Genomic DNA, 24,413 nt, shown 5'->3' with positions numbered 1-24,413 from the left:
GCTTCTCCCCGCAGCCCCTCGCAAAGCTGTTCCTGCCCAAGTTTCTCTCCATCATCTCCACCCACTTCTGCCCTTCCCAGGAATCCTGGGTGGTGGTGGCGGGGTGGGGTGCGGGGACAGTTCAAGAGCTTAGCTGTCTGTCTCCCAAAGGGTGGGCGGTGTGAATTTACCCTGAAGCACCTTGGAAGAAAGGCCTGGTAATCATTTCGGGGGCGGGGGGCGGGGAACACAGAAACAAACAAAACCCCAGCCATTGTGGACCCTGTGGGGTCTTGATGGTGGGTGAGCAAATCCCCTGCAGCACATTAAACTTGGAAAGCATCTTCATTTTTTGCACTGAAGCTAAGCCAAACCTGGGCAGTGTCCCTGGCGGTTTGAGGTTGAAGAGGCTCAGTGGCCAAGCATAGAGGCCAAGCACAAAGGCTAGAGACCTACTAGCTTCTGGATCTGGGGAGGACCCCCTGACCTCTCTGTGCCATCCTCGTCCCACCTGCAGCCCAGGGATACAGCTACACCTTCCCACAGGGCCGGGGTGGGGTCAGATGCCTAGCATACTGTCACACTCAGCAAACACTGGCTGCTACCACTTCCCGCCCGCTCGTCCCCAGCACCGTAGACGGACACTAGGTAAATATTTGTTGAATAAATTATCACCTGTGATAAGGGCACCAAGAGAGATAAGCCTGAAGGTGGGACACCTAATTCCCTCTGGGCTGGGAGAGGGCGGGCAGGGAAGGTTTCTAGAGGAGGGGGTCTGAGCAGAGACTGGGGAGGAGGAGGCAGTGGCCAAGGCCAGGGGCAGGGCACAGAAAGGACACACCAGCCCCTGAGGGAGAGAAGCCGTGCAAAGCCCAGTGCGGGCAAACCAGCTCAAGCCAGGCACTGCTTAGGAGCACCCCTCCACCCCCACCCCAGCCCCACAAGGGGAGCAGGGACACGGTGTTCTCAAGAAATGGTCTGGGCACAGGCTGCCAAGGAGCAGGAGGCTGGCGGGGTGGGGCTGGGCCCCCGCCTGCCCAGGGCTGTGCCCCTGGGTTCACTGTCTGTGCCACCTGCTTGTTGAAAAGGCTCTCTACCCAGAGAGGCTGCTCCCTGCATGGCTGCCTCCAACCCCTGAGGCAGACTGTCCCTTTACAGAGGCACGCAGCTGCAGGGCAGAGCACTATTCAGGGAGTCCTGAAACGGCACGGGGACTGGGTGACCCAGATGCAGGCTTGGGGACAAGGAAGGCTTTGTGGGCAGAAGCCTTCTGGTCATTCTGAAATTGTAGTACTCTTTCTACCCGACAGTAGAACTTGTACCACTGAAGTAATCAGAGTAGTAGTAACAAATATGTACATGCTCCCAGATCATAGTCTCTGCAAAGCATTCTCCAATAAAGGAACCAGGGATCCTTGAAGAACTGATTCTAGATCTGGAGACTCACGTCGTACCCCAAAGCCAAGAAATGCTCAAATACACAGACAGACAGACAGACAGACAAACAGATAAGGACATTCCAAGGGGCCAGAGGAACCGAGTTCCAGTGGCCAAAGACGGCAGAAAAGAGCCAGGGGAGAACCCAGTATTGGATTGCAGCCCCGTCTATAAACTACACACACACACACACACACACACACACACACACACACACACACACGTTGATACTAGCACGAAGAAGCGAGGGAATAGATAAATGAGTTGAGAAGAGACTAAGCTTCCCCCACCGAGGAATTCCACGAAGATCCATTGCTCCCCCAGGAGCTGGGACCCAGGTGCTCCTCCTCCTTTGCCCCGTTCAGGGACTCCCTGTCGGGGGCACCTTGTCCTGCAACCAAGGGAAAGGCCGCGAGGACCGTGTTGGATGGACCCTGGATTCCTGGGCATTACGGGCAGAATGACTGTCCATTTTTTGTGGAGCAGAGTGTCCAGGGCCTCCTGAAGGTTAAGTTCAGCGAGGCAGGCTGAGGCAACAGCATGGCCCTGGGAGGGTGAGGCTTAAAGAAGCCGGAGATTCAGAAAGAGACCTTTTCCTAGAGAGCTGCAGTGAAAACTTAGAGGCTCAGAGGAGGAAAATGCCAGAAGCTCTTGGGAACCAGAGTTGCCCAAGTGGTAGTGGTGGTGAACAGTGGGGAGTCAAGGGGGGCAGACAAGGCGGGTGTGGCCAGCGCCTTCCTCCCTTGGGCCGGCGTACTGTGCTGGCGGTTTGGTAGGCTTCTTGTTCTTAACCAGCTCACGATCTACAAGCTGCACCCTCTGAGGGGTACCACAAGGTGAGGGTCGGGGGAGACACAGGACCAGGATAGGGCTGACTCCTTGGCTGAGGATTTTATTTTGGTTTAATAATATCTTGCGTGTGTGTGTGTGTGTGTGTATGTGTGAAAGTTTACAAGGCAAATTCGGTTGTCTATAGCCATTTCTATACAAACTGTTCAGTGACCTTACATTTTTCACGAGGTGTCAACAATCTCTTCAATTGTATTTTGTTTGCTCCTTCATTTCCCTGGGTTTGGTTAGTTCGGGGCAGGGAGAGGAAAGGAGGTCTGAGTCCGTGGCCTAGGTAGTTGCAAGGAGACCTGGCTGTCCTGGCTACTGTTCTTCCATCCGCTGGCCCCTCTCAGAGGGTTGTGCAGCACTTACAGGGCCCTGTTCTGAGAGCAGGCATCAGCCAACCCCTGTACAGTTAAACTGCCAGGGAAACATGGTCATTGTCATCATCATAGAGATAAGAAAACTGAGGGCAGGGAATGCTGGGATGCCCTCCCCTAGATCCCCTGTGCCGGCCTGCACCCATCTTTGTTGACAACTCAGTGTCCCCTCCTCCTGAGATTGTCCCAAGCTGATGAGCCCCCTTGCCTGGGCCCCTGGGGGAAGCCCACAGTCAATGGCAGATATCAGGGTACAAAGGCCAGCCCTGGGATTCTTGGGTGGTGTAAACTGTTCATGTGCTCAGCAGCTAACCAAAAGGTTAGGGTTCAAATCCACCCATAGGTACCTCAGAAGAAAGGCCTAGTGATCTAATTCCAAAACCCGAGCCACCGAAAACCCTACGGACGGAGTCCTACTGTGATGCTGGAGTGGTCGCCATGCACTGGGATCACCCCCGCAGGTTTTTCTTCCAGGGGGGCGGGGGTCAGGCCAAGGCTAGATTTCCTTGCTTTCCCCTGTAATCCTCCTTCTTTTTGACATTTCTCTAAAGAGATGCCCTCGGTGCCTCCCAGGTTCTGTCTTGGCTTCGAGGAAACCCAGTCGGGGAAACTGGTGCCGATGGCTGGTAAGTGTCCGACCCGGAATTTAAACCTTGGCCAGTCTGGGCTCCCAGTCACCACCCTCCCCAGCCTCTCACTTGTGGTTGCAGGGCTCGGCCCCGAACAGGCAGGCCAGGATGAGCCGCTCACTGGCGTAGCCCATCTTCCTCAGCTCTCTTCTCGGCACCTGGGAGAAGACGTTGGTGGCCTGCAGGACGTACCACTCTGTCACAGCCTGCGTGGCACTTGTGAAGTTCTGGAAGGTGCATGTCGTCCCATTGTGGCTGCACTGTGGAGGCCGAGAAGGGGTCCTGTGGGTGTGGGTGCTGCAGGCAGGGACCCCCATCACTGTCAAGGGTGCAGGTAGTATGTGGCCATCTGTACTGTGACCTGGCTGCTGGGAGAGTTGCCCCCACTCACACCCCCTTCGGCCTCACACACGAGATTGTGTTTACACGGCTCACCCACCTTTGCAGGCACCGCTCTGCAAGGGGGGCGGTGGATGTGTCTTCGGAAGACGTGAGCAAAACCCACACCGTGCTCACCTGCACACATGCGCCCGGAGACAGGCAGCCCCTGACAGCTCTAGCCACGTGACGCCATGGTTACAAACAGCACACAGCTAAAACCTGTCATCGAGGTGATTCTGACTCTTAGTGACCCTGCAGGACAGAGGAGCTCTCGGGTCCAAGGCTGTCCATCTCCGTGGAAGCTGACTGCCATGTCATCGTCATTCTCCTGCACTGTAGCTGGTGGGTTAGAACCCTCGGCCTTTCTGTTGGTAGCTGAGTGATTTTAACCACGGCATCACCGGGGCTCCTCATATCTCTCTCCACCTCCCCTCGATGTTCCCAGATTCACACCGGGGGCACCACACTCCTCATGGGGCCCCCTTTATAGACTCAGGCCTTTAGGGTTCCCCCGACTCTTCCTCTGGACCAGCGGTTCTCAACCTGCGGGTCACGGCCCCTTTGGGGGTTGAACGACCCTTTCACAGGAGTCTCCTGATTCATCACAGTAGCAAAGTGACAGTGATGAAGTTGCAACAAAAATAATTTTAGGGTTGGGGGGTTACCACCACATGCGGAACTGTATGAAAGGGTCTCAGCATGAGGAAGGTGGAGAACCACTGCTCTGGACAAATGCCAGCCCAGCTCTGCCGGAGGCTGCAGGGGCAGCGAACAGATTCCCTCAGCTGCTCTAGGAGGGACGGGTAGACCTGAGTCTGCAGGGGTGCAGCTCTCCCGCCCCTGCACCCCCATCACCACTGCCAGCTCTCCACAAAGGACAGCACAGGCTTGGCACTAGGCTCCCAAAGGTCTTTCAATGGTTGATTTTCTCCTTGGTGTCGTAAACCGTTTAACGGCTCCAGCTGCTAGCCAGAAGGTCGGAGGTTTAAAACCCTGAGGCACAGCGGGTGGGCTCAGCTTCACAGGCAGCTGGCCTGCTGTTGGGAAGCAGGAGAGCTTCTCTTGTGGGGACCGCTGGGTGGTGGGATGGTAGCCTGGTGCTGCCAAACCCCCCCCCCCCCCCCCGTACAGGAGGCCTGCCACAGAGGGAAGTGGGCAGATGGAGAGAGAGGCTCCGAATGACGGCATCTGAGCACCTGGTCCCAGCACACCTTAATGCCACAGACTTGCTGTGCGCATGCGGGTGTGTGCATGCCAATACATTGCTTGTGCTAGCGCCAACTGGTCATTTGCATCCAAAGGGCTCTTGATGAACGTACCAGCCGGATCTTTTTTGAAAAGTTCTGCAAACAAAAAGAAGGCCCTGGCGCTCAGCCGGCCTCCCTGCATCCTGGAAGACCCAAGGTCTTCCAGGAAAGCAATCCCCCAGCAGCCACTTACAAGTCTCATGGCCACTTTGCAGCCATGGCCATTGCAGATGCTGCCGGGCGCCGGGCTGCTGCTTGCCGAGCCGTTGTAGTTTTCCCCGAAGAGGTCCAGGACCACTGGGTGGTGGGGGTCCCGCTCATCAATGAGGACCAGAGGGGTGTGGTTCCAGATGGTGAAGTTTAGGGTCCTGGTGGCGTTGGCGTGGCCCGGCTCCGGAGCCAGGATCCTCTCCAGGACGGCATCCATCAGTTCGTCCAGGTCCTTGAGCAAATGCTTGACTTTGGAGTATCTGGATGGGGGAGAGGGCCGTCAGAGAGGTTGCGGGAGGGGGCGGGGCAGCTGCCTCCCGGTGTCTGACTGTGCTGGCGGGCAGGTGTGGTAGTTTGACGACTTTATATCAACTTGAAGATGTGTGAAAGTGTGTGTGTGGGGGGGGGGGCTACAAGCTGTCCATCAGGTCACAGCCTGATGGTGCCTCCTTAGTGGGGGGGTGATTTTCTTATAACAGAGGCATCTGGGGAGCTCTCTCCCTCTGCCCCTTCGCCTTCTTGCTTCCTGGGACGCTGCTGTGACCCTGGGGGCTGGGGGCATCCTGCCGTGTTTCCACCGACTTTGGACCCATCTGACTCTGCACCACCCGGCCTGTAACCCTGCGTCCCTGCTCGCCATCGGCGTCACTGGGTTGTGACCGCGTGAGTGTGAAGAGGGACTTATCGATGAGCATAAGACTGAAGGATTTGAGTTGAACTGGGTTGGGATGCCTTCTCGATATATAGTGGCTTCTTGGCAGCAAGCTCTTTCTTACACATAAACGAGGGTCGCTGGACTTGCTTGTCTAGATGACCCAGCCTAACACAGCAGGGCAAATGGAATCATGGAGGTTCTCTGTCTCCAGGGTCTAGGAAGAATTCCCTGCTAGGTACCACCTCACCGACTGCCACGTCGCTGGCTACCTATCCACTTACTGATTCCTTCACCGACTGTTTCACGAGTACCTACTACGTGCCAAGACCTGTGTGCAAACGAGAGAGCCCGGGCTTCTCTGCTCATGAAATTCACATTCCAGTGGGAAGGAGTCCCACAAGCTTACCGTGCCAGGTGCTAGAATCCTTCTAAACTGCACTTCACCACAATCCCATTTCCATCCCCACCTAGAGATGAGGACATGGAAGCATTGGGACTGGGGATTCTCCATGATTCCCTTCGGATGGGGAAAGAGCTGAGACTGGAAGCCAGACTCGGTGGGCTGCCAGGGGCACCGTGTTTGGGTGCAGGATCTTGATGTCTCCCCTCTGGGAAGGTACAGAGACTGTGGATGAGCCTGAGTGTCCTAGACCTCACGTGCCAGCCTGGGGGGCAGGAGCTAGTTTCAGGAGGGAGAAACAGGGCTGGGGGCTTGGGTTTTGGTAGCGAGTCTCAGCTCCTGGAAGTGCTGAGCAGCCTGTTGGACAGCCATGTGCCCACAGCAGCATCCCAATGCCACCTCCTACCCTGCTGCAGCCTGTGGCCACCAGGACAGTGTGGACCCACTCCAACTGGGTGACTTCCTGCATGGCACCATGACACCCTGGCCAATGTGCCGGTCCAAAGTGTAGAGCAACCACAGGTAACAGTAGGCCCCGACTCTGGTCTCACCCATCCCTAGACCATGAAATAAACCAGCAGGGTGCCCATGGGAAGAGGAGGGCTGGCAAAGTGGCAGGCTGGATTGTTGCCCACAGGAATCATTGGCATAGGTGGGCTGCTGTGTGGCTCTGGGTTTGAATTGTGGCATGCCTGTGTGACCTTGGGAAGGCACGCCCCTCTGGGGCTCTGGTCCCTCATGTACACAGTGAGAGGGGGTGTGAAACTGTTTACTGCCTCTGAGGGCGGCTGGGAGGGTTCAGTGAGGTGATGCTCATGAAACCCTTGGAACAGTGCCGGGGACGGAGTGTTCTTGCTGTCACTGTTATGACGAAGGTTTCTCTCTCAAGTGGCTCCAAGGACCCACCCCAGCAGGCCAGAGCCCTGTTACTAGAAAGGACGGCTTTCGAGTAACTCTTAAGTGCCGCCCGAGGTGTGGCAGGCGAGTCCTTTGCAGTACAGCCTGGCCAGCGTCTCACGTCTGGGCCTCTGCACGTGTAGGGGCTCCCCTTGGGGGCACCGTCCCCGTTCTGCCTGGTCAACTGTTGCTCATGTCTGGGGGCATTTTTCTCTGACCGACGGGCTCCCTGCCTCTCCAGGACACGCAGGCGCTCTTCACAGGCCCTGTCTTCCTGGGGGACAACAGGCAGAATGGTGAGAAACTGCCCACTCTGGGGCCAAACCAGGCCGAGGCGCAAATCCTGCATGGCCCAGCCTGTGCCCCTGGGCGAGGGAGCCCACTTCTTTGGCTCTCCGTGTCATCATCCGCAGCGGGGCTGCTAGGACAACGCCCGATGGCTAGGTGGGTGGTGCCCATTAACACGGGAGCCATTTCCCCACCTCCCCTCCAGCCCACCGCTGCCTCGGTACGTCACAAGCACTCATGGCAGCTGTCACTTTTCGAAACCATCACAATGACAAGCAATTCACCGTCTGTGAGAAAAACTGTTTTCTCTGCCAGGCTGTGATGAGGGCAGGGACGTGGTTCTGTGTACTACTGTATGCCGGGAACAGGGCCTGGTACAGAGTAGATGCTCAATAAAGGCATACTGAACACATACAAGTGGGCTTCTGAAAATTTGTCGCAAAGTGGCATTAGAAGATAATGGAATTCCTGCCCTCCCCACCTCCCCCCCAGACTTTTAAAAGTGCCCCCTGGATAGGTATTAGCAAACCTGAAAAACAAACACACCCCAAATCTACTGCCATCACGTTGGTTCTGACACACTGCAGCCTAAGGGCAGAGTCGAGCCGCCCTGCATCCCTGAGAGGCCGTGAATCTTGGTGGGAGGCGACTGCCGCCTCTTTCTCCCACAGAGCGGCCGCTGCTGACCTTCCAGTTAGCAGCTGAATGCTTAACCGCTGTGTCCACAGGACTGCTGATGCCTGGAGACCAGGCCCTGAGGTTTTCTTTCTGTAAAAGCCATTTTATTGGGGGCTCGTACAGCTCTTATCACAATCCATATTTACATCCATTGTGTCAAGCACACCTGTACATTTGTTGCCCTCATCATTCTCAAGACATTTTCTTTCTACTTGAGCCCTTGGTATCAGCTCCTCACTTTTCCCCCTTCCTCCCTCCCTCGTGAACCCTTGATAATTTAGAAATTATTTTCTTCATGTCTTACACAGACCACTGTCTCCCTTCACCTACGTTTCTGTTGTTCATCTCCCTGTGTGTGTGTGTGTGTGGGGGGGGGACGAGTTATATGTCAATCATTGTGATAGGTTCCCCCTTCCCCTCCCACCTTCCCCTTACCCTCCTTGTATTGCTACTCGCTACTCTCATTATTGGTCCTGAGGGGTTTATCTGTCCTGAATTCCCTGTGTTTCCAGCTCTTATCTGTAGTAGTGTACATGCTCTGGTCTAGTCAGATTTGTAAGGTAGAATTGGGGTCATGACAGTGGTGGGGAGGAAGCATTAAAGAAGTAGAAGAAAGTTGTATGTTTCATCGGTGCTATACTGCACCCTGACTGGCTCATTTCTCCCTTGTGATCCTTCAATAAGGGGGATGTGTGATTGTCTACAGATAGGCTTTGGGTCTCCACTCCACCCTCCCCCTCATTCACATTCATATGATTTTCTGTTCTGGGTCTTTGATGCCTAATACCTGATCCTATTGACACCTCATGATCACACAGGCTGGTGTGCTTCTTCCATGTGGGCTTTGTTGCTTCTCAGCTAGATGGCCGTTTATTTATAGCCTCATTTGTCAAACCTTTAAGAACCCAGATGCTATATCTTTTGATAGCTGGGCACCATCAGCTTTCTTCACCACATTTGCTTAAGCACCCTTTTTGTCTTCAGCGATGGTGTTGGGAAGATAAGTATCACATAATTCCAGGTTATTAGAATGAAGTGTTCTTGCATTGAGGGAGTACTTGAGTAGAGGCCCAATGTTCAGCTGCTACCTTAATACTTAACATATAAATATATGTACATAGATCTATTTCACTATCCTTATATATAAATATATTTACATATGTACATGCTTGTATTTAGACCTCTATAAATATCCTTTGCCTCCTAGTTTTTCCTCTATTTCCTTGTGCTTTCGTCTTGTCCCACTAGTATGTTTGACCTTCATTCAACTTTCATTAATTCCTCTTGGCTACCTTACACTTGATCAAGCCCCACCAGACATCCTCTGCTCTCCTCACCATCGATTTTAGATCACTTGTTATTCCCTTGTCACTGTTTTTTTGTTTTTTTGTTCCCCCCCCTTTCCTTTCCCCCACCTCCTCCTTTACCATGACCCATTAGGCCTCCTGTTATCTGCTCTGGATTGTTTATCCCACCTATATTATCTAGATAGACATGCGAAAACAATAATAAAGACAAAAATAAAACAAAGCGAAACAAAAAAACAACCAAAAAGAAAAGCCTATAAACAGTTCCAGGTTTGTCTGTTGACCTTTATGAGTGCTTTCCGGTGGCATCTGATGGTTTTTTGTGAATTTTAAAGCTTGCTTGTTACACCTTGGGCTACTAACTTCAAGATCAACAGTTCAAAATCATCCACTGCTCAATGAGAGCAAGATGGGGCTTTCTGCTCCCGTAAAGAGCTACAGTCTTGGAAACTCACAGGGGCAGTTCTAGCCTGTCGTGTAGGGTTGCTTTGAGTCAGCATCTACTTGATGGCAGTGGGTCTGTTTTTGTGGGCAAAAATGAAAGAAAGGAGTAGAAAGAGGAGGGAGGACAGAGAGAAAAAAGAATGGATGGGAACAAGGAGAGATGAAAGGGAAAATGAAAACGAGGGAAGAAGAGAAGGCAAGGAAAGAAAGCTGGAAAGAAGAAAAGACAGAAGCGCGAGTGCTCCAGGGACCACCTACTGGAAGGGGCTGGCATTGCAGATGGTGACAGCGGGGAAGTCCATGTTCTTGAAGCCGATGGAAAGGGACACGCTGACCTTCCAGCTCAGGTAGGTCTTGATGAAGACACCCCACTGCCAGCAGACAAGGGAGGCGAAGAGCAGGGTAAGCACAAACCACATGGCCTTCTTCTTGGGCCCCTCGCAGATGATGCGCTTGGGGCCGTGGGTGTTGGTGTTGTTGCAGTACCAGACCAGCAGCTCCTTGTACGTGTAGCCGGGGCCCTTCTGGAGCCGATGCAGGCACTTCACCAGGTACTTTTTCACATGCATGGTGGCCCCTGCACAGAGATGCACCAAAGTCATGTCAGATGTGAGGTTGACCTAGCTGTAGCCGAGCACAGGCATTGGAGACAGGTAAACAAAACATTCTAGCCCTAACACCCCTTCCTGCCCCCCTGCCCCCCCGCCCCCCGCCCCCCGCTAGCTGTCTCCTGTATGCCAGGCAGGGGAGTTGAGCTTCTAAACTCCCAAGGTTTCCTCTCTCTGAGACTTGCCAGCCTAGTCGGCAAATTACACAGACTCTCAACTCCGCAGGCTCTCCGGGTGTAAAATGGAGATCATAGTTGCAATATTTGTTGAGAAGGTGAAATTAGAGTATGCATAAAAGTGCCAATTATGATGCCTATCACAGACTAAGGAGCCCTGGTGGCGTAGTGGCTATGCATGGTCAGCAGTTCGAAACCACCAGCAGTCGGAGGGAGAAAGACTGGGCTTTCCACTCCTGTCAACAGTTACAGTCTCTGCAGCCCACAAGGGATCGCTGTGAGTCAGCACTGACTCAATGGTGGTGAGATCACAGACTAAGTGATCCATATCTTAGCTGCTATGGTCATTAGCGGTTAGTGGGGAAGGTAGCTCTTAATCAACTAAGCCATCAGGAAATGCACAATTAGAAAACGTGACAGGAAGGCTGGGGACTCTGTGCCCTGAGATCCTGGAGGCAGGGAAGGACCAAGATTAGGAGTTGAGACTCTGAGCTGAATGGAATCTCAGCTCCCCATGCCTCAGTTTCTTCATCTGTACCGTGGGAACTACCCCAGCCTTCACCTCGTAGGCTGGCTGTGTAGTGGCACCACTGGGGCTTCTGTCACCCAGGATAGTAACTCATGGTGTCAGCACCCTCCATGGGCCTTCTCCCACACCGGATCACACCGAATCTCTAACCATACTCAACCCAGCGCCATTACGTCGATTCCAACTCATAGCAACATAGGGTTTCCAGGGCCTCATGAATCTTTATCGGAGAAGAGAGCCACAGCTTCCTCCCACAGAACTGGTGGGTTCAAACCACTGACCTTGGGGTGAGCAGTCCAATACTTAGCAGACAATGCTACCAGATAATCCTTAGTAAGGTTTATTATCAATTTTAACCAGAGAATAATAATGTGATCGATATAACTGTAAATGGCTTAAATATAATATTTCTTAGATCATAAGAATACTAACAAAATTACTTTTTGCAAACTCTTTCTAAATTAAATAACATCATTTGGAACTGCAAAGAACTCTGTTTTTTCTTTTATTTCTTTATTTTAAAAAATCATTTTATTAGGGGCTCATACAACTCTTATCACAATCCATACATACATCAATTGTGTAAAGCACATTTGTACATTCATTCTCAAAACATTTGCTCTCCCCTTAAGCCCCTGGCATCAGCTCCTCATTTTTTCCCCTCTCCCCGCTACCCTCTCCCTCATGAACTCTTGATAATTTATAAATTATTATTTTGTCATATCTTGCCCTGTCCGACATCTCCCTTCTCACTTTTCTCTTGTCCATCCCCCAGGGAGGAGGTCACATGTAGATCCTTGTCATCGGTTCCCCCTTTCCGACCCACCCCCCTTGTACATTCCCAGTATCGCCACTCTCACCACTGGTTCTGAAGGGATCATCTGCCCTGAATTCCCTGTGTTTCCAGTTCCTATCTGTACCAGTGTACATCCTCTGGTCTAGCCAGACTTGCAAGGTAGAATTGGGATCATGATAGTGAGTGGGGGAGGAGGGGAGGAATCTGGAAAGTTGTATGTTTCATCGGTGTTATACTGCACCCTGACTGGCTCATCTCCTCCCCGAGACCCTTCTGTAAGGGGATGTCCAGTGGCCTACAAATGGACTTTGGGTCTCCACTCCACACTCCCATCTTTTCTTTCTTTTAATCATTTTATTGGGGGCTCATACAATTCTTATCACAATCCATACATACAGCCATTGTGTCAAGAACATATGTACATTTGTTGGCATCATCCTCAAAACATTTGCCTTCTACGTGAGCCCCCCGTCTTTTCTTTTAATTACTACTTCCTTCTCCAAATAGGTATTGATATAAGCTCACAACTACTACTTACCACAAGATTAGAGGTGAAACACCTGAAATTTTGACAAAATCAGCAACTAGAAACACCTGCAACAATCCTTTTAGGGTCTATACCTAGGAGTGAAAACAAAAGCGAGTGTTAGCACGTGCAGAAAAAGCACGTGATCTGAAGCATCATCGTCTTTGGGTAACAATGGCCGCATTGGCGGGAGCACATACAAAGCTTCGAAAAGTCACTCAGCCTGAGTGTTAGCTTTGGAGATGGATCGATACATGGAAGCTGGGCATTTGAAGCGGTTTTGGTTGCCATAACTAATGAAAGGTATATTTTAACCCCAAATATTAATTTCTGAGGAAACACTGCACAAACATTTTGTAGACAACCACGTTGGTATCACCCCCTCTGACAGCATCTCCTGGTGCGGTCTCTACCCTCACACCTCATACCACCACTGTGGGACGCTACACAGAAGGTGGGTTAACTCTTGGCACCTGGTGCAGGTATTGCTTTTCAAAAGGGGAGACCTAGTGGAGCCCCTTAAGAAGCCAGGGTGAAGCTGTTCTAGGACCAGCAGCATCAGCTGGATTAAGAGGAGGCAGGACAGTCTAGTGGAGGGGACAGGTCCAGCCAAGGCTCTGAGGTGGGAGGGAGGGAGCCCGTGGAGCAGGGCAGAGCCAGGCTGTGTAAAGCCCGTGGCCACGTTCAGGATTCGAGAACAGGAACCTTTAAGGGAATGGGATTCTGATGCCATCAAAGCTGGTTTAACATTTCATTTTTTTAAAATCGAGGTGCCATTTTAACATTTCTGTGTTCAATTCCGTGACGTTCATTGACTTCACTCCCTTGCACAGCCACCGTCCATATCCTTTTCCAACTGTTTCCATCACTGGAACAAGCAGCTCCATGGCCCTGTCCTCCTAAACAAGCACTCTCCTTCCTGTTACTCGTCCTTTCTGCCCCTGAACCGCGAACAGTCTTTGTTTTCTGTACACTTGCCTGTCCTAGGTATTTCCTATCGGTGGGATCATATGATATGTGTCCTTTTGTGATAGGCTTGTTGCACTCAGCATGCTATTTTGAAGGTTCATCCATGTTTGTAGCATCGATTGGGACTTAATTCCTTCCTATGGTGGAGTCAGACCCCATGGTATATCCGTGCACGCAGCATATTTTGCTTGCCCACCCATCTGCTGATGGACATGGAGGTTGTTTCCACTTTTTGCTTATTGTACATAGAACTGCAACATACATGGTGGTGGTCTTGCTTTCATCTCTCTTGGGTATGGATATGCCTAGGAGTGAAATTGCTGGATCATGTGGTAATTCTATACTTAACTTTTTTAGGAACCTCCAAATTGCTTTCCACAGTGGCTGCTCTATTTCAGATTCCCGTTAGCAATGCACGAGGGTTCCAATTTCTCCACATCCTTGACTGAGATAAAATTTATTGTGCCAACCTGGCCAATAAACACATGTGGGGTTAATTGAAGTGAGATAAATGGCTTGGTGAACCTCGCCTTTCTAGTTCTCTGGTATCTTGCTTTGTGATGGTCAGACCAGGGTGCAGCTGCCTTAGTCGGTTCCCTGCTTCAGCTGGCAAGGCTTACTTCCTGCAAGACATCCCCAAGGGGAAGCCACATGGACCTACCCCGATGTAGTCCTGGGTGCTAGAGTAGCTGTGTGGAGACCCCTGCCAGCGCTGAGATTCTTATATGTTCACTGATTTGGCTTTCCCCCTGCAGTCGGCATCATTGCGTCTGTTTTGTGAGATGGAGGAGGACTTTGTGGATTGGTGTTGGACATATGGGTTAATGTTGGACTTGTGGGCTTGGGCAGCACTAGGATGGGATATTTTCTTACCCTTTATATAAAACTCTCTCTATACACAAGTTTCTGTGGATTTGTTTCACTAAACCCACTCTGCCACTAGTGCTCCTTGAACAGTGCATTAGACTCCAATAAGTAGTTGTGGAAGAAATAAACAATGGGCTTCTGATACCCACCCTGCAAAACCTCCTTTCATCATTCTTAGGTCATCATGTTTAGGTCGAGGAGAAAGTCTCAGCTTGGTAGTGGATCTTTAAAACCTCCATATCAACAACAAGTGAATTAAAATTAACGGAGAGAAGGGCGTAGGATGTCTAGTGGGGCTTGATCAAGGGCAGTGTAGCAGCAAGGAATTGCTAGCCCGAATGAAGGCTAAACATGATGGTGGGACAAGAGGAAAGTAAAAGGAAATAGAGGCAAGAACCAGGAGCAAAAGACATGCACAGAGGTCTAGATACAGGTATGTACATATGTAAATATATTTATATATAATGAGAGAATAGATCTATGTACTTATATCTATATGTTAAGATTAAGGCTGAAGATGGACATTGGGCCTCAACTCAAGTACTCCCTCAGCACAAGAACACTTTGTTCTAGTAATCCAACACGATTGCTGAAGATAAAATGTGTGCATAAGCACATGTGGTGAAGAACATTGCTGGTGCCTGGCTACCAAAAGATATAGCATCTGGGGTCTTAAAGGCTTGACGATAAACAAGCGGTCATCTAGCTAAGAAGCAACAAAGCCCACATGGAAGCAGCACACCAGCCTGTGTGATCATGAAGTGTCAATGGTATCAGGTATCAGGCATCTAAGACCCAGAACAAAATCATACCCAAGGTGAATTTTGGGGGTGGGGGATGAAGTGGAGACCCTAAACCCATCTGTAGAAATTGGATATCCCCTCACAGAAGGGTCACAAGAAGAGATGAGCCAGTCAGGGTGCATTATACACTGATGAAACATACAACCTTCCTCTAGTTCTTTAATGCTCCTTCTCCCCACTATTATAACCTCAATTCTATCTTACAAATTGGATTAGACCAGAGCATACACACCGCTACAGATAAGAGCCGGCAACACAGGGCATCCAGGATAGATAAACCCTTCAGGGCCAACAGTCAGAGTAGAGATACCAGGAGGATTAGGGGAGGGTGGGGGGAGAAAGGGGGAATTGATCACAAGGGTCAGCATATAACCCTCTCCTCGGGGGATGAACCACGGGAAAGTGGGTGAAGAGCGACAGAGGACAATATAAGATATGAAAATAACAATCCATGGTTCGTGAGGGAGGGCGGGCAAGGCGGGGAGGGGGAAAATGAGCTGATATCAGGAGCTCAAGTAGAAAGAAATTGCTTTGAAAATCTTGATGGCAGCATACATGCAAATGTGCTTGACTCACTGGATGAATGTATGCTTGGTGATAAGTGATGTAAGAGCCCCTCCCACCAAAAGTAGTTAATTAAAAAAAACAAACCCAAACCCTCCCTACCTTTTGCCAATCTCTGAGTTTGAGGCTTCCTTTTCAGGCAACGGAATCTATCTATAAAGAGCAATAGTTTGTTTTAATTGGGTTTGCTCTCTAAGAGCGAACTTATGGCGAGATAGTGGTTTTCGTTTTTTAAAATGGTTTTATTGGCACATACTCACACATCATGCAATGTAGTCACTCAGTCATATTAAGAAGAACTGTGCAATCACTACACAATTAATTTTGGAACATTTTCATTTCATTTTAATTGTTGTTCAAACTCCATTTGCTTCCCCCCACAAACTCCCCTGATGTGACCCCAGGTAGCCATTAATCCAATTACTGTTCCTGTAGACCCACCCATCCTGGATTTCATAGGGGAAACATAACACACACACACACACACACACACACACACACACACACACACACACACGGGAAAACTAACAATGACAAAAACAAAATAGAAAAACCGCAATAGAAAAGAAAGCAGAAAATACTAAAAATTGAAACAACTTAAAAATGGGTCAAAAGGTCGCTCAATCCCCCTCCCTCAAAGTGTGGGACACAGAAAAGTTATTCCCCAGGTTGTCCCCCCACATTATATGCCAAACCTAAGATACTGCTTGTTAACACATGGTCAAAATCTTACACTTGGAGGTCAGCTGCTTCAAGACTATCTCCCTGAGGGCTATCAGCCATCTAGAGCAAGCAATCAGACTCTATAGCAGTGGTTCTCAACCTGTGGGTCATGAACCCTTTGGGGGTCTAACGACCCTTTCACAGGAGTTGCCTAAGACCATCGAAAACACACATTTCTGATGGTCTTAGGAACCAAGACACCGCTCCTCTATCTGTCCCCAGGCGGGTCCGCCCACATGCAGCTATGCCCAGTACATACGAGTACCCAGGTACATACAGTACATACGAGTACCCAGCATGAAGACTGTTACCCATGCCACACAATGCTTCAAGACAAAATTTCATTTATATGTAATTAGAAATAAATATTTTACAATATATGATTACCAAAAAAAGGAACCTCAAGTGATAGGATGTTACAATTTAACCTAATTACATCTGTAATAATCCACTTTACAATGCTCTGTCTCGCAGCAAAGTTATGGACTGTGGTCAGAGGGGATTTACTGGGGGCTTAATCTCAGAGGGGACCCAACAAGTGAATGTTGGGTTTCCACTGTCTCCATAGCCTTCTGCAAGTCAAGTGTTCAGAATGTAAGCTCCAGGACTAATTTAAGCTCCCTCCTTCAGATTTGGGCTTTATTATTTATACTCCTTGGATCACACAAGCTGGTATGCTTCCAGGTGGGCTTAGTTGATGCCTCACTTAGGTGGGTACTTGTTTGAAGACAAACTTTTAAAACCCCAGACACTATTCTTTCTGATAGCCAAGCACCTCTGGCTTTTCCACCACATTTTTCTATAGCATCTATATCTTCAATGAAGAATATTTGTTTTTACTTTTTATCTATCAATACCTTAATGCCTTTAAGTAAAAATCATACAAAACAAAACAGAAAGGAAACAGACCTAAAGCAAGCAATACTATTACCTGTAGCCAAAAGCATGTCAATGGTAGACCCAACTAAAAAATTGTTACGCAAGAACAATTGTGAAAGTGGCACAGGACTGGGCAGTGTTTCGTTCTGTTGTGCACCAGGTCACTATGAGTTGGAACTGACAGGCCAGCACCCAACAACAATAGCTTAGTCCCTAACTAGTTTGGTCTCTTGGGTCATTGGCCACGTGAAAGCCAATAAATGCTGAAAACAACTTTACCTTGTTCCTGTCAGATTTCCAGCCTTCGGGTGATAGCTGGCTGTGTTTGGGGTGCATACACAGCTTTTCACAGAAGGCCCTAGAGTCAACTTACAAGTTAAACCAACCCAAACAAGCAAAGTGAAGATTGAGTCCATCTGTTGACTCAGGACCTGAGTGGACATGGTCATGCCTCGCAGAGTCACAGATTGTTATCAACACCTTGGCCCTGAACTTGGAATAAATGTTCCTGGAAGCAAATGCAAAACCATGTGCATCCTGCTCTTCCCATTTTCTTATAAAAGGATGTATCCACTCAGCTTCAGAGACAATCATAGTGAAAATCCCAGCTGACTTGTTTTGTTTTAGAAATCAATAAGGTGATTTAAAATTTTACATCGAAAGGCAAACAAACAAGCAAAAAAAAAAAACCCAAACAACAAAACTAAAACAGCCAAAATACCTTGAAAAAGAACAAAATTGGAGGACATACACTATCTGCTATTAAGATTTGCTGTAATGCCATCAGGGCAGCAAGCTATTGGCGGAATGAGAACTATATTGACCAAGGGACCAGAACAGCGAATCCAGATACAGACCCAGAAAAGCAAGAAGGGTAGCCTTCAACAACAGATGCTGGGACAAGTGGATGTCCATCTAAGAAGGATTCAGTCTCAACTCCTACGACACATTTTATACAAAGCCCTGAATGTAAGAGCTGAAACAGGAGAAAATCATTGCAGCTTTGGGGTCGGCAGAGACGTTCTAGAAAACACACTGAAAGCATGGAAAGAGGGCGGCGGAGCGGGCGTGGGAAACACATCCACTGTGCTTCGTCCAGATTGAAATATTCAAATATTCTGTTCTTCAGAAGAACTGGGGTGCGGAACACGGAAAGAACCCTTACAACCCAATACGAAGAAGACAGACAACCCAATGGAAAATGAGCAAAAGGTTTGAAAAGACATTTTATAAAAGATACATGAATGGCCCAAAGACACATGGAAAAATGCTCTCTATCATTAGTTCCAAGGGAAATGCAAGTGGAAACACAACTGAGATGCCACTACACAGCCAGGAGGAAGACTGATCCTTGGAAAGACAGATAACACTTAGTGTTGGTGAGGCTGGGGGCAAGCAGAACTCTCATCCACGAAGCCTTGCTAAAGAGCAAAATGGCACAGACCCTTTGGAAAACAGCGGCATTTTCTTAGATTTAAGTGGACACGTATCCCATGGTAGTTCCACCCTTGTTTGCCTTTGAAAAACTAAAAGCACATTTGTTTTAGCAAAGCAAGTGAGTCGGTGCGACGTTATGTATGAAGTAAATAGTCTTTCAAACATGAAGGCCTTGTACAAATGATTGTTTGGGAAACACTGAGATTTAGCCAAATTTTTTTTTGGGTGGGGGAGAGGGAATCAAATCAAATTTACCAATACTTACCTGAAGACTTATTTTTTATGTCCTGCAAACATGTATGGCACAGTAAAGCTGAGAACAGCAAGCTTCCCCTTTAAAGAGGCAGACAGGACTATCTTAGGCTTGCCTGGCTGTATCCAGCATCTTGCCTGCAGCATCTTTTCTTTGCCAAAACCATCCTTAGGTCAAAAGCCATGCTAACCCGGGCCTTGGGTTAGATCTTATGCTGCAATTTGCAGGCATTGCAGTGAATGAAAGAGCTTACTGAAGACAATAGCTGAGAATGCCCCCTAGGAAAATTACCTAGATGGGGTTCATTGACTAACGATGCTTATTTCTTAATAACTTTCATGGTTGCTCCCAGAGCCAGAAATCCACACCCACGGCCGTCAAATTGATCCTGACTCCGAGGCACCCTGAAGAACAGAAGTGAATTGTCTCCTAGGTGACAACCCTTTATGGAAGCAGACTGTCACATCTTTCTCCGACAGGACGGAGGTTGGGCCTGAACCCCTGACTTCAGTAGGCAGTCTAGCAGGTAACCACTGTTCTTCCAATGTGCTACTCTGTCTCCTCTTTTGGTAGAAAGAGGGACTCAGGGATTCTCCGCATTTACTGTGTCTCAGTTCACTGAAAAATTCTTTCGTTTTGTTTTTGAAGATGCTCAAATTGCTCCCTCATTACCAGGAAGAACCCTTTCAAGAAACCCTTTGGATCAGCCCAGGCGGTCCTCGGTACTTTCCTTAATTTCTGGCATACTGAGATATCCCAACCTCATCAGGTAGATTTCCTGAACCAAAACTGGTATCAGCCATTTTCCCAAGAAACTCTGGTTTCTTTTGGTTGGGAATGGTATTTTGAGATGAAAAGCTGAGCGCTGGATATACAATATTTGAATACCCAAATATTTGAATTTATAAATAGAAGCAATGTCCAGAATATGCCCTGGAGACACTCTAACTGCTGTCTGAAAACTGTCTCTCATCTCTAGCCTAATCTAGTAAGCTCCCGTATGGCCCAACTAAGAGATGCTGGTGTGTGGGCAACCCCAGCTGACACAGGAGCACGAAGTGGTTTTCAATAACCAGAGTCAAGGTAATTTTGAGGTTAACCTTCAATTAGCTACTAAGAAAACATAGCTTCCCATGACTCATAGCCCCTACAAACCTTGTATAATTGAGGTTTTGCTACGAAAATAAGTGCAGGGGATTTTAATGAAAGATGTGAACCTACAGTTTAGAGGGGTCACAGAGTCAGCTGTCCACATCAGTCAGGGCAGGTGATGAAACAGTGAGGACCGTAGGTTGTGTGTCAGACATCAGGGACAACTGGGGGTGTGGGAGGACAACTGGGGCGGGGGTACTAAAGGGCTCCGGCCCCGTCACAGAGCACAACCAGGAAACAATGGCCACAGCCTTCTGGTTTCTCCAAAGAGGAGGAAAATCCAGATTTTCAAAATGTGACATCTCATGATTTTGAAATGGCAAGGCATTTAAGTGGGGTTTAAAGTTTTGTTGAAAGAATCATATCAATGTGAATGAGGGGCATGTGGAGTGGAGACCCAAAGCCCATCTGTAGACAATTGGACATCCCCTTACAGAAAAGTCACAAGGAAGAGATGAGCCAGTCAGGGTGCAGTAAAGCACTGATGAAACATAATTTTCCTCTAGTTCTTTAATGCTACCCCCACACACATTATTATGACCCCAATTCTACCTTACAAATCCGGCTAGACCAGAGGATGTACACTGATACAGATAGTAACTGGAAACAGGGAATCTAGGACAGATAAACCTCTCAGGACCAATAATGAGAGTATTGATATCAGGAGGGGAAGGAGAAGGTGAGAGGAGAATGGGGGAACCAATCATGATAATTTACATATAACCACCTCCCAGGGGGATGGGCAACAGAAAAGTGGGGGAAGGGAGACATTGGTCAGTGTAAGACATGAAAAAATAATGATTTATAAATTATCAAGGGCTCATGAGGGAGGGAGGGTGGGGAAGGAAGGGGATAAAAATGAGCTGAAGTAGAAAGACAATGTTTTGAAAATGATGGCAACGTATATACAAATATGCTTGACACATGGACGGATGGATGGATTGTGATAAGAGTTATAGGAGCCCCCAATAAAATGATGTATGTTTTATTTTAAGTTTTGTTGGGTTTTAGCTCACACACAGCGAAGCGCAGCAACTTTAAGTGTTTAGTTTCATGAGATTTTACAAATGAAGACACTCAAGGAAGACAGCCAGTCACTCAACATATAGCACATCAATCTACAGGTCACCCCAGCCCCACGCAGTCACCGTCTCTTCTCAGTCACTGCCATTTGCCCTTTCTAGGGATTCAGGTAAAAAGGACCATATATGGTATACTCTGGTGACTAGCTTCTTTTAGTCAACCTCATTTTTTTTTTCTCAAAATAATCCATCCACGTGGAAGCCAGCTGCCATCGAGCCGGGTCTGACTCACAGCGGTATGTAAACTGGGCCCCATGGTTTCATGGCCTTTCCTCTAAGGACCTTGTAGCTGGACTCGAACGGCCAACATTTGGTTAGCAGCCAAGTGCATTGACCCTTCATGCCACCATCCATGTGGTAGGGTGCCTCAGTAGGTCATTCCCTTGGGGTTGCCAAGTAGTGTTCCAGTGTGTGGATGTGCCACAACTTGCTGATTTATTCCCCTGCTGGGAGACATTTGGATTGTTTTCAGTTATTCGTGAAGAAGGCCTCCCTCCATGAACAGGTAGGAGCACCGTCTTTGTGTGAATGTTTGATTTTAGAAAGGGGGGTGGCTGAGAGGGCGGCGGCGGTTCCTGGGGCATCAGGTGCATTAGGGAGGAGCTGGCTGACCAGCCATCTGAACTAGGGGTGTCTCTTGTGCTGTCAGCCCGAAGAGTGGACCAGCTGGAAAGAGTGGGACCAAAATGCCTTTTTTGTTTGTTTGTTTAGAGAATGGCAGGTTAAAAGGAAAAGATGTACTCATTTTGACTCTTGACCTGATCAACATAAATTCCATGAGGCAGCTACCAAGCCTGTTTTCCAAGAGTTTGATAAAACTGACATTATGTTCAACAACGGTGGACCTTCCCGGTGTTCTTTGCTCACGGACACAGCCCGGATGTCTACAGAGAGAGAGCTCATGGCGCTGAACTGCCTAGGGACGGTGTCCGTGACAATATGTGTTCTGCCTCACAGGATCCAGAGGGAGCCAGGTCTGACTGTCACCGTCAACAGCATCAGGGGTCTCCTGGGCTGTGACACTGGGTACTGCGGCAGCAAGCATGCGCTTCAAGATAGTTTTAATCCTCTGAGCTGAACTTGTGCATGCCCCAGCATAATAAGTTCTACCATTTACCCAGACCTGTGCAAACAAGCATGTGAAGAATATGCCTTAACCGAAGAAGCCATGAAGCCTTTCGGTCCTGATGGAGACCATTCTCCGGACGGCCAATGATTTGAAAGACATTGGATCTAGACTCATGCCTTTGTTTACGAGCTCTGTGGGCCAATAGATGCCAACCTCAACAGGGAGGCTAACGAGCCACTTAGGAGAGGGAAGGATCGAGAACCGGAAGAGCAGTGTGCATGCACTCCTCGTTTTTGAAAAGCCTCGAAGAAACAACACAACTGAAGGAGCATATGGATTTTTCAAGCCGCTGGAGAGAGCTGGAGAACACAGAAACAGCAATTTCCTTGTGCACTGAAGACTAATTCATGGCTTTACGTTTTAATCGATGTAACGTTTCTTTCACATCTAACGGGCGAGGAGAGATTGCCACGAATCTTACTGTAAAAATACTAACACATATTTTTGGATAAAGAGCGTTTTAAAATACTGCAGATGCCGAAAATCAAGGTTAGTAGAATGCTAACAAAGCGCTACAGTCATCTCTTTCACCTAAATGTCTGGGCTCTTTCTCACAAGGCAGAGTGCTGGCCCACGCACAGACACACAGAAGTCTCCGAAATGGTCCTGTGCTGGAAGAGTTGGTAGATTCACAAGTGAATTAGTACTTTGAAATGGTAAAGAGGATTCATAGAAGCCCTCATTTATTAAATGCCTATTATATGCAAATGAATGAATGAATGAATGAATAAATAAATAAATAAAAGGGGTCCTTAGGTTAAGCACTTTGCCCTCGACTATGAAAGATCGACAGTACCAACCCACCCTGCAGGGCTGCAGAAGAAAGGCCGGGTGATCCTCTCTCAGAAAGCATCTAGCCAAGGCATGTCTGTTTGGCAGTTCCACTCTGTAGTACCATGAGTCAGATGAGACTCACACAATGGGTTGGGTTGGGTTTTGACACCTCTAAAATCATCCTGGCTTCCTGTTAGGAAAATTTGGGAAAATCGTTTTCTATCCAGCTGAAGCACTCGCTGGTCTAAAGATTTAAGACCACTTTCAAAGCACTTCATGCACCTTCATGTCGCTCTTTAAGTATGCCAGGGCTGGAGTCCCTGTGCCCAAGTCACGGAGATGGTACCTCAAGCATACAGGCATACCACGGTCACCGTGAGTCAGAGGCAGATCTGGAAATAGAAACCAGGTCAGCTGGCTCCCAGCCCTGTTTCACCAACGCACTTACACAGGGCACCTGCCCTGGTGCACCTGTTCTGGTGGGCGTCGGCTAGTCCAAGGTGTAGCAATGGGGACAGCTGCGTTCTCCAGGTGCACATGGCCCCTTGATGCCTCAAGGCTGACGTTCCCCACACCTTGGGGTTCACATGACTAAAGGAGACGACACAAAGGGTGGCTTCCTCCAGGTCCCCCCAGCAGGGGACCAGCTACTGTCTCTCTTGAACCAACTGAAGACAGAATGATTGCCAGGTACACCGTGAAGGGAGGGCAAAATTGAACAGTTAGCAAAGCCTTCGTCCATTTGGGTGAAGGAACAGAAACAGACGAAGAAGGAGCACAGAGATATTCCCTTGGGCTTCAGAGACTATTTTTGAGAGGAGGGAGACGTTTATGTGTGTGTGCGCGCACACGTGCATGTGTGTGTGCTAGTTACTCCCTTTGCACTGTTTGAATGTGCAATGTTTAACCGATTTCTTTATTCATCCCCCAAATATTTGTGAAGCACCTATGGTTTGCTATAGCTCTAGTGGCATTGTGGGGTAACCATTGGGTTGCTAACTGTAAGGTTGGCAGCTCAAATCCACCAGCCAGTCCTCGAGAGAAAGATTTTCAAAGCTTCAGAAATTCTATTTTAACAGTGGTTCTCAACCTTTCTAATGCCGCCACCCTTTAATACAGTGCCTTAGGTTGTGGGGACCTTCCAACCATAAAATTATTTTCGGTGCTACTTCATGACTGACATTTTGCATGACCACAATGAAGTGTTCTGGAATTCCCATTCTTCTCAAGAAGTTGGCTATGAGCCACACAGTCAAATGCCTTTGGGCTATTGGAATGGTGACTCTGTAGTCTTTCTATCTTCTTAAGTGTCTTCAATGGTGTTATCAAACCCAGGGACAAGGGAACAACAAGTGATCCAAATCAGTGGCGAGGAGGGTGTAG

The 24,413-nt window shown here is 48.7% G+C and overlaps 1 protein-coding gene across 1 annotated transcript in view; it reads right to left on the bottom strand.

The window, feature by feature from the left end:
* SCNN1B (sodium channel epithelial 1 subunit beta) overlaps positions 1 to 24,413 on the bottom strand; it is a 74,929-nt gene that overhangs the window by 14,641 nt on the left and 35,875 nt on the right. Inside the window, exons 2-5 of the mRNA XM_075564610.1 lie at positions 12,411 to 12,493; positions 10,022 to 10,340; positions 5,078 to 5,354; positions 3,326 to 3,516 (exon numbers count right to left, since the gene is read on the bottom strand). Of these exons, the coding sequence (XP_075420725.1) occupies positions 3,326 to 3,516; positions 5,078 to 5,354; positions 10,022 to 10,332 (779 nt within the window). The 5' untranslated portion in view covers positions 10,333 to 10,340; positions 12,411 to 12,493. The remainder of the gene's footprint in view (positions 1 to 3,325; positions 3,517 to 5,077; positions 5,355 to 10,021; positions 10,341 to 12,410; positions 12,494 to 24,413) is intronic.

This window comes from Tenrec ecaudatus, chromosome 12, assembly GCF_050624435.1.
Source record: "Tenrec ecaudatus isolate mTenEca1 chromosome 12, mTenEca1.hap1, whole genome shotgun sequence".
NCBI lineage: Eukaryota > Metazoa > Chordata > Mammalia > Afrosoricida > Tenrecidae > Tenrec > Tenrec ecaudatus.
This window is presented reverse-complemented; position numbering and strand designations above follow the sequence as displayed.